Source organism: Miscanthus floridulus, chromosome 18 (assembly GCF_019320115.1).
Source record: "Miscanthus floridulus cultivar M001 chromosome 18, ASM1932011v1, whole genome shotgun sequence".
NCBI lineage: Eukaryota > Viridiplantae > Streptophyta > Magnoliopsida > Poales > Poaceae > Miscanthus > Miscanthus floridulus.
In genome coordinates, this window is record NC_089597.1 from 13,981 (window position 1) to 27,959 (window position 13,979).

A 13,979-nucleotide genomic window follows, 5' to 3' on the forward strand; every position below is an offset into this window, starting at 1 on the left:
TTTGGTGAGGAGAGAGAGGGGAGGTACTTATAGCAGAGGCGGGCGAGCTGGGGCTAGGGTTTCGGTGTTTGTGGAGGATCTGAGCCGTTCATTTGAGATGGGCGGACAGATATGGATGATGCAAGTTTGGGCTTTGTTGCCTGGCCCTGCTGGTGTTGGGAGTTCTTTTTGGCCCATCGGTTCATACTGGACAAGTTCGTAAAAATCGGTTCATTGTTGCGTCCGACCGCTAGCGCTCATACCGGATCTACAGGGCCGCAGGGGTTACCACCAGGCAACAGTGGCCTTTTTATTGTGCGTTTTGGGCCCCAGAAAACTTACTCGGCCGATTCTCAAAAAAAAAGGAAAAAAAACCTGGCCGCACAACAATTCCACTTGTTTAGACTTTGGATGGATAGGGTCGCAGAAAAAACAACTAGTTTTGGACCTGTAGCACGTAAAGTGATTTGCAAAGTTTTATTAAGGGCGTGATTAGTGTGAGGAGAGTAACAATTGCGCATCTAGCTATAGTTTAGGCTTGGTCTTGGTCAAGTGACGCTTGAAACTTGCTTTGTAGCTGCAGCTGGATACCCAATCTTGATGATCGGAGGAATTCTGATGAGCTCATGGAGAATGTAGAAGATCCTAGCCGTCCAAAGTCTAACATTTGTCCGAATATAAATATTTTTCCTGTTCGCTTATGCTGAAATTTGGCTTATGCTAATGTTTATGCTGAAATGTTGTGAGAAAAAAACAATGTTCTATAGCTGAAAAGTAGCTCAAGCGGACAGCGTCATTGTATTCATCAGACGACACACGCTAGTGTACACAAATGTAACTAACTACTACAGTCCAACAGCTAAACATCGATAATAACTTAAATTTTCGAATTACAAACACGTACTAGTAATGTAAAAACCAGTACCACTAAGAGCTAAACGACGCCCTAGAAGTGCCAAGTACTAGCCTTAGTGGACAGAACGGAATGAAGGAATTTATTATTGCAAAAAAGTGAAAGTTGAGAAAAGGAATTAAAAAAGCCCAAAACATGGTCTGTCTCGGCTTCATTCGAATGGGCCTAAAAGTTTAATCAGCCACTAAAAGGGAAAAAATGTCTCTTTTAACATGCCTCAACTATTCCATATGTTCGATTTACCTCCCTCATTTAGAAAAATCGATTTTTTAGACTCCTCCAACTATTGAAACCATTTAATTTACCTACCTAAGTGGTTTTAAGAGTGTTTTTTTTTGTTGACGTAGCGCCAAGTCAACCACAAGGGAGGTAAAATCGGACTTTCGCGATAGTTCAGGAAGGTTAATTAAACTTTATAAAAATTCTGTAAAATATTTTTTCAACAAAATATCCAAATATTTTCCCTAGAATAAATATGCATTCAAAAAAACTAAAATCTAATTTGACATTATGAAAATTATTTTAACTCAGAAAAATATAAAATGTTTTTCATATTTTTCCTAAAATTATGCTCCTAAAATTTGTATAAATAAGTTTTGAAAAAATCAAATAATTTTTAGAACAAATATTTATTTAAAAATATTAAATTTTGATTTAATATGAGAAAAATCATAGAAAAGTTATTTCAACCTAGAAAATATGAAACCAATTTCATTTTTTTTCTAAAATCATGTTATATATTTTTCTGAGCTAGACACCATAATCTAGATCATGATTTTAGAAAAACGTGAAGTCCGACATCTTGAACCTGTCCAAATTGCCTCCCTGCTGAATAGTGTGCTATCGGTGCATGTGCAAACCTATAACAGTGACGACAAAAAAAGGAAGTGGTTGTGTCCATTCGGATGTTGTTGGTCAGGTCACAAAAGTCAGTTTGGGAGGCTAATAAAGGGGTGTTTGGTTCCACGGACTAAATTTTAGTTTATGTCACATCGGACGTTCGGATGCTAATTAAGAGGATTAAACATGAGTTAATTATAAAACTAATTACACAGATGGAGACGAATTTATTAAGCCTAATTAACCCATCATTAGCACATATTCACTGTAGCACCACATTGTCAAATCATAGACTAATTATGCTTAAAAAAATCGTCTCGTAAATTAGTCGCAATCTGTGTAATTAGTTATTTTTAGTCTATATTTAATACTCCATGCATGTGTCCAAACATTCGATGGGACAGAGACTAAAATTCAGTCTAAGGAACCAAACAGGCCCTAAGTCACATGCCGACTACTGTTGATGGTCCAATGAGTCTACACACGTCATTTTTGCGATGGCTCCGTTCGGCTTACCCCATATCCGTTTTGTTTGGCTTTTTTTTTTCAGTCGGAACAATGTTTTTCTCTCACAACATTTTAGCCAGAACAGTGTTTTTCAGCCAAGATTCAGCAAGCCGAACGGGCCGATGTCCCCTGAAGAAGACACTGTTGCTACACATTTATACCACATCATACATTCTACTAATATGCAATCAGAGTTCGAATTATATGTTTTATTTGGATTTTCCCATGCATGTTTTGATGGCTAAGAAAGACATTGCCGCCGAGAATTTTTTTTTTAGTTTGCATGGCGGGTTGCACAGCGATCCTAGCTGATCCTAGCTGCGGTCTGCAATAATTTATCTTGGTCCGTATCCTTCATTTCGTATTTGTCCTGCTTTCAAATTTTAGGAGACCATATAAGATTCAAATAATTCTAATAAAGGAACAAAAAGGTATAACATGGTTTTAGGAAAAATATTAAACCGGTTTCATATTTTTCTAAGTTATAATAAAATTTATGATAATAAATCAGATTTTAGTTTTTTTAATGCATATTTATTCTAGAAAAATATTTAGATATTTTTTTTAAAAAAATACTTCTATAATTTTTTTGGGTCATACTCTATTCCCGACTTCTATAATTTGTTAGGGTGTACTCTGTCTTCTGTATTGGCACAACACGAACTGAGTGTAGGCGTGTAGCACGCGGCGCGTACTACGGCCGGCGCACGGCTTCTCGGCGTTCTCGCCGCCAGTTCGTGTGCGTGTTGCTTCGTTTTCAGGTTGCGTGATGTTGGCGCTGGACTGGTCCTGCTCGGCTGATCGTGGGAACCCCATGTGCGTGTCTCCCACTCTCGCAGACGCAGATCCTAATCACCACGCGGCACCTGACACAGGCAGACAAGGATTCGCCTGCAGGAGCGGCCAAAACGGCAAAACCCTAAGTTGCACTTCATTTTACAAAATTTTTCAAGATTTCCCGTCACATCAAATCTTTAAACACATGCATGAAGTATGAAATATAAATAAAAAATAAAACTAATTACACAGTTTAGACGAAATTCACGAGACGAATCTTTTAAGCCTAATTAGACTATGATTGGACACTGATTACCAAATAACAATGAAAGTATTACAGTACCATTTTGCCAAAAATTTTGCAAACTAAACACAACGGAGACAGGGACCCCAGCAGGCCAGCAGCCTTGCCGCTTGGCGCGTCGGACCACACGCTTCCGACTTCCGGGCTGGGAATGATGCATTGATCGATGCCGTGTGCGGCTACGCAACACCTAAGACTAGTCTCCAATAGTATAGCCATCACGGTACCAAACCCCTTTTGGTGAAAAAAAAAACGACGGTCTAACGGACTACCTAAATCAAACACGCAGTTCACGTTGGAGTCGAGCGGGAACTCAAATATGCATGTGTCTCTCTCCTCCACCCAATTCTCTGCTGCGCGTGGCGGCCTTGGACGGCGTCGACGAGGAAGCGGCCTTGGACAGCTCTGACGCGGAAGCGGCGACGGCGGCGGCCTCCGCCTCGGCGAGGCGGCAGTTCTCGGCCTTCCGCGCCACTGATCGTAAGGGGAGAGGCTCGCGGATCCGGTCCGCCCCCAGCAGGGGCCGCCGCCACCGGTGAGCGCGCTCGGCCGGCCGCAGGCTGCCGCTGCAGCCCCAACGGCGCGAACGCGCTGGCGCCTCCGGCCCCGCCATCGCTGCTGCCGGCCTCCTGGCCGCCGATGTGAGCGAGCCGGCCCTACAGGCCGCACTGGCCGTCGCAGCAAGCGGCGCGCGCACGGGCTGCCCTCCGGCTGTCCGACACCGCTGCCCAGTCCCCTGGCGCGGGCGCGCGGGCACCCTTGGCCCCGCCGCAGCTCCCTGGCCGCCGGCGAGCGCGTGAAGAGCGGTGCAGGCACGGGCCCTGTAGGCCGTGGCTAGCCGCCGCTTTCCTCTTGCTTTTCCTGCTGTGGGTTCCTACAGAAACGAACACGGGAGGAAGAAAGAGTGAGTCTATGCAATGCCCTGTTTTCCAGCTGCACGCCAAAGCACAGGAAGAGAAGTGACGAGGGAGAGAGAGAGGAGAGGAGATATTTTTACCGGTGTACTGTAGACGACGGGGGAGTGATTTAGGTCGTGTGTTGGAGAATCTAAATTTTGGGTGGGGATTTTTTTTTCTGTGCATGACCCAAATCAGAAAATAGATGTTGTGTTTAGGTTCTTATTGTTGGAGACAGTCTAAGGACGCGTTTGGTTAGCTTCTCAGATGAGCCAGGCTGTACCTGGGCAGCCAGGCTGCAGGTAGCCAGGCCGAGCGCATGCACATGGCCGGTGTTTGGTTATCGTACTCACAGAGCCTGGCTGTTTGGAGATTTCGTTTGGTTCACTGCATGTTAGCATCGGCTGTCTCGCTGACATGTCCCGTTTGCATGCTTGCTGCGCTCGCGCGAGCTTGGCCGCGGAGGAACGAGGGTTTTTGGCGTAAGAGTTGAGCCTGGCCACGAGGGAATCTTGCACCGCATGGGACAGACCCCAACCTCCAACCAGCCAACCAAACGCTCGGAGCTGCATCCGTAGAGCCTGGCTGCGGCGTATGTAAGTAACCAAACGCGCCCTAAAACGCAGCGCGAATTCACCTTGGCATTGGCACACCAGACCAGAGTTGCAGCAACCCCGTCTGCGATTGTTAAAGGAACTACTGCTGGTGTTGACAATCTGAAAGTCCCGGACAATCTATCAAAGAAGCTGAGAAAATTACAATATCACCTTCTCGTTGTCAGTGTGGAAAAAAAACTAAAAAAAAAGACGGAGGAGCACAAAATATAGAGTGGATACTTTCGCACGCACAAGATGCAATTTGCTTGTCGCATCGATGGAAACGTCTCTTGACAGTTTGAGGTTGAAGGCGAAGCCGCGTTGCCTTGGTCGCGCGGCGCGGCGAGGATGAGTCCGTACGTGCGCTACCAGTGACAGTGATGGCCTTGATTGTAACCCAGCCGCACTAATACTCCACTGATCAAGCCCCCTACTACTCCAATGATAAATTTGCAGACTTTCGCTGACAGCCATGAACCATCACTGTCCACACAGGGCCATGTTCGGCACGATGGCCACCACGGATATCTTAGCATGATCAACGAGAACTTGCCACAAGATCACAACCAGATTGCAATGGGCTAAACAAGTTTTATATATAGCAAGCATGACACTAGGTGTGACTAGGGCATATTTGGTTTGTGGCTATATATTGCCACATCTCAAGACTCAAGTGAAGTCATCATTAACAAGTCTGAAAAGACACCTTAAGTGATAAATCAGAGTCTTACTATTTGACAGGTTTAGAGGCAAAACTTACAGCATTATATCTTATCTTTGGGCAGTGATGATATGCTTAAGATGTACTCCATAGCTGACAGAATATGCTTTCAGAGAAATTGTTAACACTCATTCAGATCTTTTTAGAGCAAAGTGCATGTGTAGTAACCCCCATAGCTTGAACAGAAGCCAGGAGAAGTTTTACAGAAGCATATAACAGAAGGTACTTATAGGAACCACCAAACTGGAATTAGTACTCCAACAAGGCCCCAAAATACTGAGCCAACTGAAATACCAAATAGATGTAATTTGCAATTTTATAGAGGCATATAACCATGTTCGATTCTTTTATAATCTGTTTTTTTAGCCGGAACAGTATTTTTCTCTCACAACAAATCAGTCAGAACAGTGTTTCGACTTGTTTATTTAGCGAAGCGAACGGGGCCTTCAAGCTCAGCTGCCAAGTCTCCAGTTCTCAACCCGTATACGGAAAGAAGGGGGTGTTTGGTTCCATGGACTAAATTTTAGTCCATGTCACATCGGACGTTCGGATGCTATTTAGGAGAACTAAATATGAGTTAATTATAAAACTAATTACATAGATGGAGACTAATTTACGAGACGAATTTATTAAGCCTAATTAATCCGTTATTAGCATATATTTACTGTAGCACAACATTGTCAAATCATAGACTAATTAGGCTTAAAAAATTCATCTCGCAAATTAGCTACAATCTGTGTAATTAGTTATTTTTTTCGTCTATATTTAATACTTCATGCATGTGTCCAAACATCCGATGGGACAGGGACTAAAATTTCCCAGCACTAACCAAACACCCCCGAAATGGTCCATTCCTAGGCAAAAGGCAACACATGCATTTATTGCACATTTGCATATGCCAGTGCACCAATACAAGAATCTCAAATCAAATCGGTAAAATTAGCAATCATCAGGTACATTCGGCAACACAGAAGATTGTACCATATTACTCAACCACACATTCCCATATGTCTGATAGTACGAAATGGTGACAGATGCATACGCAAGTTTCGACCATAATAGACACACAAGCTCGAAACAGTATCGCAGCTGACTCCACCCCGCAGTCACAAGTAACCACAACAACCATATTGTAGTACATGATCCATCTGAATTACACATACAAAAATTTATTTATGGAGATGTTGTTGAAATCTGCTGTGGTAGGCCGTTGTCAATACCAATGGATGTAACCAGACAGCACCTCTACTTCCATGCTTTAATTTTAGTACCTGAAGACACAAGATTGCCCACATTAATTTTATGTTTAATCATCTGTATATGCAACCACCAATCTTGAACACCGCAAAAGGTAAACGATACGAGTAAATTGTAAAGATGATTGTATAAATGTATAATGAAAGGGTTGTGATTGGATGATCATTAACCATCCATCTGTTCTAGGGGAAATTAAAAGGTTCAGCTCGAGGAAGCACCGAAGCAGCACGCGGAAGCAAAGCAAATGGTTGGCAAGCAGCCGGCAATGCTGCGCCCTGCGGCACGCTCCAATGGATAATTGACTCCTCCCAGCAGGCACCACCGCACCACCACCACCAAAGCAAAGCAAGACGGGGAGCCGGGGACGCCGGAGAAGAGGCACGGGCGCACGGAACACCGAGGCGGCAAGGGGAAAGGGAGGCGGGGCTGCGGTACCGTGCGGGGGCGGAGGGTGGATGCGCGGGCTCACGGCGGGCCGGCGGGGCAGCCGGGAAGGGTGAGGTCGGTCGGCGGCAGGTGGAGTTTGGGGGGAACTTACTTGGCTCCGTGGAGAGCGAGGGCCATGGCCATTAAGACGACGAGCGCCGCCGCCGCTCCGGCCGCGACCTTGGCGAGTGGGGGCAGTGGCCCCTGGATCGGCTCGTCTCCGGAGACGGCACCGCCGCCGCCCTCACGGCCGGCGCGGATGTGCGAGACGATGATGAGCATCATCCCGAAAAAGAACGTGGCCGTCGCCGCGAAAGGCAGCGCGCGGAGAGAAGCCAGGCCGAGCGCGCCGTGGCCCGCACCACCACCACCGGCGGCCTGCCCGTGCCCGAACACGATGAACTCGAGCGTGCCCGCGGAGACGCACAGCAGGAACATGACAAGCCCCGAGATCGAGCGCCGCCCGTTGCCCGCGCCGGCCACGGGGACGGCGACGACGCGGCGACCCATCAGGTGGTGGTAGATGAGCGCGACGGCGACGAAGAGGACCACCACCGCAGCCAACGGCGGCAAAAGCTCGGCCACGCTGCCGAGCAGTGGGGCCTGATCGGATGTCGTGGTGCCCGCACCGCACTGCGAGTCAAGGAAGGTGAAGATGTCGAGGGCGGCGAAGGCCAGACACAGGTCGGCGAAGCCGAAGGCGGCGAAAACGTTCACCATGGTGTTTGGTTGGGGAGGATCTGAGGTGTGGAGGGAGGGGGAACCGGGGAAGGGCGGTTCGCTCGTTGGAGGAGAGAGGAGCATGTAGGGCGCAACGCAATGCAAATTTGCAAAAGCTGCTTGCCAGGAGGAGAGTGAGTGCAGCGCTAGAGAGAGAAGAGAGCGCGCTCTATCTTTGTCGTTGTCCAATTTTCTACAGAGCGAGAAGAGACAAGAATGACGGGAGTGCCCCTCCTGGCCAGTCATGGAGGGTCTTTTTAGTCTTTATTTACTCATCAAGTGAGAACAGATAAGAGGCTGGATAGCAACGTCCGCGTCGAGGGGGGTGTTCGCTGCAGAAACTGAACAAGGAAGCTTCCCTTTTATTTCCCTCAACGGCTTAAGTATTTGTTTTTGGAGTGAATGACAGGTAAGCCTCTAGCCAAATCTCCCATAGCCGAAAAGGGTAAGCGAACGCAACGTAGACCTGAGGTCATCATTAACCACCAAGTGAACCGACACGTTGCACGTGTCAAGGTCAGTTTCATCTCAGGGTCAAGGTATGTTCCCCCCCCTCCCCTTTTTTGTCGACTCCTCTACGTATTGTTGTGCACGCTAAATTTCTTTTTCTGATTGTGTGGTGGTGACCCACATAAATTAAACCTTCTAAACTATTCCGTCATCTGAATAGACTATAACCTAGTACCAAAATAATTGATTTGAGCTGCCATACTAGTCTATACTTCAACAGCTCTACTATGTTCTATGTTATGTCCTCCAAAGAGCGTAGGGTTGGAACATTATAGCAGAACTCTTTCCCTAGAAACTTGTAGGAAGGCAAGGCTGAAACGGACACAGGCAAGATATGAAGAGTGTATGACAAGTGACAAGGTATACGGACTAGGCGTGAACAAGTAGAATTGGGCTGTGCTTGGTACTCGCCAGTCAGCTGCTGCTAAGCCCATCTGTTCTATAATCTACACCGGGCCTAGTCTCGTGCTGTAGCAAAGAAAAACCGAAACCCAATCTACTGGAAAAAGTCCACATTACCTCCCTCAACTTTTATGAAAGTCTGTTTTTCTCTCTAAACTCTAAAATCGGACAAAACACCTCCCTCAACTTTTAAAACTGTTCATCTTACCTCCCTGACCGTGTTATAAGCATTTTTGAAGGCAGTTTTGTCTTTTTCTTTTTTATTTATTTCGGCCGAATCTTTGAAAAATCATAGTAAATCACATAAAAATTATAAAATGTAAAATTCAATTTTATTGGACTCCACATGAGTAGATCTACACAGTGAACATATAATATGGTATGCTTTAGTACAAAGTTTCGGATGTGGCTTTAGATCTATTCTTTTATGTAATTAATTGGAATAATTCATAGCTGCAGTTTCTATGATCCAATTGTGATAAAATTTTTATGGTGAGCTAATTATTGTATGATTGAACTATAGTAAAAATTTTATACTCATTCGATCACGTATAGCTTAGTTATAGATTTATTTATATTTAACAAGCATAAACCTAAATAAAATCTATAGGGAGATTTATCTATTTGGCACTGAAACAAATCATTCTTTCGTATTTGGCATTCGAAATTTTGAACTTTCTTATCTAGCACCAAGTTGAAATTTTCTTCTGTAAACGACACTTTCGTCTGTTTTCACCGTCCATCTGTTAGTTGACTGGTTCAACCTCATCCCGTATGTCGAATATACCCCTCTGTTATTCATGCGTGCAATTTGGCCAGGCCAGAAGTTATTGTAGAGAGAGAGGGTACAGGAAAAAGAAATCATTTCCTTACGAAGGAACGACGTCCTCACACGGTTCAACGCAGGAAGAAACGAGAGAAATTGCGTTGGGGGAGAAACGGCTGGTTTCCTCCGGATCCGGTGCGCTGCAGCTCGAGCGAGCACGGTGGGGGCACGGGCGACCGGGCCAGCGAGCGAGCAAGGCGGCGGCATGGGCGACCGCGGCCAACGAGCGAGCACGGCGACGCGGCGAGCGCAGCCACGCTGGCCAGCACGGCGACGCGGGCGAGTGCGGCTAGCAAGCAAGCATGGCGGCGTGGGCAGCACAAGCGAGCGTGGGTGAGCATGGCGTTCGCCCGGCTCCCACGCGCCCGCCCCGGAGTTTTCGGGTGCCTAGGTGCGCACGAAAAGCCGCTGGCGCGGACCTCGCATGGCTGCACGGAAAGCCATGGGCCACGCATGGCGTCGGATGTGCTGGTGGCGTCGGCGGCCGCGGACAGCGACGGGCTCCTTGACGCCACCGAGTTCGCGCGGCTCGTGACGCGCCTGCATGCGGAGGCCGGCGGGCTCTACTACTAGAGCGCCAAGCTCGCCGGCAAGGACAGGACCTCGCCTAGCGGCCGTTCCTCGGATCCGGCGCCGCCAGCTGCGGCTTCTCCGCATGCCCCGGGCTCGCCACCGGTAGCCGATATGGCTCGGCTCCCACTCCTCCGCCGAGGCCATGGCGCGCGCCTACGACGCCGCGCTGCTCTGCCTCAAGGAATCGACGGCCGCGGTGGATCTCAACTTCCCATTCCGCCTCCCGTTCGACCTGCCCCCCGCAGCCATGTCGCCCAAGGCCATCCAGCGCGTGGCCGCCGTGGCCGCGCTTGGCCAGCACCTGCTGCGGCACCAGCGACCTGTGCTCAGAATAATGGCAGTGCCTGCAGCGACGATGACGGCGACACCACCCCGGCGTGGAGTAGCAACTCGCCCACCAGCGACATCTCCTCCCCGTAGTCGACCATCAGCAGCGAGAGTGAGATGGCCTACTACTTCGACGGCGACGGCGTGCTCAGCTTCGACGAGTCCAAGGTCACGATGAACGCAGCAAGCAGCCTTGTGCAGCAGCAGCATTGCGTGCTAGCTACAAACACTTACTACAAACAAGGGCACTTACGTCATTTTGCAAGCCACTTAACATCGTTACCGGTGAAAATAGACGGTAGTGCTATTTACGGAAGAAAATTTCAACTTGATGCCAGATAAGAACGTTCAAATTTTCAATGCCAAATATGAAAGACTAATTTGTTTCAGTGCCAAATAGATAATTCTCTCAAATCTATAACCAAGTTATACATGATCCAATGAGTATGAAATTTTTACTACAATTTAAGCATACAATAATTAGCCCACCATAAAAAATTCACCATAATTGGACCATAGAAACTGCAGTTATGAATTATTCCATTTAATTACATAAAAGCATAGATCTAAAGCCATAGCAAAAACTTTGTACTAAAGCATACCAAATTATATGTTCACTGTGTACATCTACTCATGTGGAGTCCAAAAAAATTAGATTTTTTATTTTATGATTTTTCTGTGATTTACTATGATTTTTTCAAGATTCAGCCGAAATAAATAAAAAAGAAAAAGACAAAACCGCTTTCAAAATCGCTTATAACAGGCCAGGGAGGTAAGATGAATGGTTTTAAAAGTTGAGGGATGTGTTTTGCCCAATTTTATAGTTTGGGAAGGAAAAACAGACTTTCACAAAAAGTTAAGGGAGGTAATGTTGGACGGGTAGCCCACCTAGTCCAGCCCAGCCTAAGCCTGGTGTCACATTTAGTGGGCCAAAAAGCTTCACTGGGTAGGCGTAGACCTAGGCGACCCCTTTCGGGCCGACAAACGGTGTTTTTCCTAGGCCATGTTTGGCCCAAGCTCAAGCTTTACGTATCAGTATGGAAATTCGTATGGTGTCTCAAAACAGTACGGAAATTCGTATTCACTCAAACGGTGAAACCCACTCCAGATCCCAGTGGTTTCATCGGTAGACGCAACAAATTAAGCGAGACGAGGTACAAGTAGAACCGTAGAAGGCCAAATTATCACCAAATAAACGAAGACAAATGTATGCAGGTAGCAGGAGAAAGGCTACAAAGTCTACACACAACTTTTCTAGCGAGAATTCAGATCTGAGGCAGAAGTGGCTCTATCTGAGGACTCAAAAAACAAGGTTAGCAAAAGGGGCAGAAGTGAAACTAGCAGCTTTGCAAAAAAGAAATCGAAGGAGATAAATCTCAGCTTTTAAGAAAGCTACTGTAACATTTGGGTTTGGGATACATGACCGAGCTGGGGATGCCACCTAACAGGGCAGAACAAACAGTACTCGACCAAGAACAGCTTCGCAAATTGCAACATAACAACGCTTTGCAGCAGTGAAGATAGGGAGCGCAGCCAGACCTGGCGTTGCCATGGCTAGTGGCAGCAGAGAAGCTCGGCTCAGGCCATGGACATGGAATCCGACGCCGCCTTGATGATGCCCATTACCTCCGGCTCCGGTGTCTGGTGGGTATTGCAGCAGATCGGCGAGCAAGGCAACGGAGATGGGGCGAGCTAGATGTGGAGGCGGCTCTGCTCATATGAGCTAGCACACGTTGACTTGGGGTTACAAGTCCCCCCTCCTCACTCCCTCCTCAGCATCCAGCAGCAGCTAAATAACAAGTGGACAGTGCATCTATCACTCCGCACCAGTGACCAGTACATCGCCCCGCCTATCAGGGCAAAGGAAAGAATGGCCCTTCTCCCTTGTACACTAATCCACCTCCTTTTGCGAGGGAATCTTGTCATTGAGCAGTACTCCACTTGATTGGTAGAAAATACGTGGAACATTTATATCTTCAAATAAATTTATTAAAAAACTAGATTCAAAGATCTATCAATAATACTAATTATGTACCATAAATATTAATATTTTTAATATATATTTAGTTAAAGTTGTTTGTCAAAAAGCAAAAACATATATATTCAGGGACAAAGGGAGTAGTCGCTAAACAACGTTGTACTAGGAAACAACAGGTAACTTTTGCTTGTCTCCCGTGCTCTACTTGGATTGCTACGCGCCGTTATTGTTCGTTCGCGCGTTGCTAATGCTAGCAGCTATATATTGCGTCCTATCTTTTGCCATGTAAAAAAACTAATCAAGGAAAAAAAACATCATCAGGCATGCATGTTATGTAATCAGGGAGAGGAGCAAATCTATTCCTGAGAGTGTTCATTCATGTATTTATTGCTAACGACCTGTTAGCACCTGAGTAATGAAATTCACCCAGTTAAAAAAAAAGAAACTAATTAGAGGGTGGCCATACCAAGAAAGAAACAGATTAATAAGGCCCTATTTAGATCTCTCATCTAAAACTGAGCCACTAAAGTTTAAATCTAATAAAAAGGATGTATCTAGTGCAGGGAGCTCCCGCTCTGTGCGAGGTCTGAAGAATATCTTTAAATAAATGATCTAAAGTTAGACCTAAACTTTAGCTAACCCAAAAAACATATTAGACCATTAGACCACAAAATAAGATAAAAGTGGTCTAAGTTTTGGTTCCGAACACGTACGCTCGCAAAACACGAACCACGTGTGGCATTCTTCCCACTTCCCAGACGGCCGTGCCCAAATTGCCGCCGCCGCTGCTCGCCCAAACTCCCACCGCACAGCTGTTGTGCCCCTCGACTTGCTCGTGCTGGCCTTCTGCGCCTGCCACACCGCCAGAGTCCTGGGAATGATGCCATGTGCGGCGACGCACCGGGTAGCAGTAAGGGGATGACGCAGCAGGAAGGGCATGTTTGATGCAGGACTAAAGTGTAACAGATGTCACATCGGATATCAAGTGTTGCATGGAATATTCGAATACTAATAAAAAAATAAATTATAAAAGTTCTCGGTACGAGACGAATTTATTAAGCTTAATTAATCCATCATTAGCACATGTTACTGTAGCACAACATTATCAAATCATGGACTAATTAGGCTTAATAAATTCGTCTTGCAAATTTGTCTCAATTTGTATATTTAGTTTCGTAAATAATCTATATTTAATACTCCATGCATGTGTCTAAATATTCGATAGAACAACTACTAAAGTTTAAAGTTTAGAAGGTGGAGCACAGCGCGATATCCTCTTGGCATTGGCATTGGCACTGGCACGCCAGAGTTGCAGCAACCCCATCTGTGATTGTTAAAAGAACTGCTGTTGTTGACAATTTGAGGTCCCGCACAGGCACAATCTATGGAACAAAATGAGAAAATTCCAAGATCTCATTCTCGTTGTC

At 46.2% G+C, this 13,979-nt stretch overlaps 1 protein-coding gene across 2 annotated transcripts; it reads right to left on the bottom strand.

The window, feature by feature from the left end:
- Positions 1-6,461: 6,461 nt before the first annotated feature.
- On the bottom strand, positions 6,462-12,324 carry LOC136522946 (uncharacterized). Of its 2 annotated transcripts, none has more exons than XR_010776016.1 (2): positions 12,114-12,324; positions 6,462-6,804 (listed from the first exon to the last, which is right to left on the bottom strand). XR_010776016.1 is itself a non-coding variant. In XM_066516742.1 (2 exons), exons 1-2 carry the CDS (start codon positions 8,180-8,182, stop codon positions 6,798-6,800), a joined length of 861 nt encoding a protein of 286 aa, XP_066372839.1. In that variant the 5' UTR covers positions 8,183-8,196; the 3' UTR covers positions 6,462-6,797. The 2 variants fall into 2 exon arrangements, 1 of the variants encoding a protein (XP_066372839.1); XM_066516742.1 differs by lacking the exon at positions 12,114-12,324 and adding an exon at positions 7,329-8,196.
- Between the last annotated feature and the right edge of the window lie 1,655 nt (positions 12,325-13,979).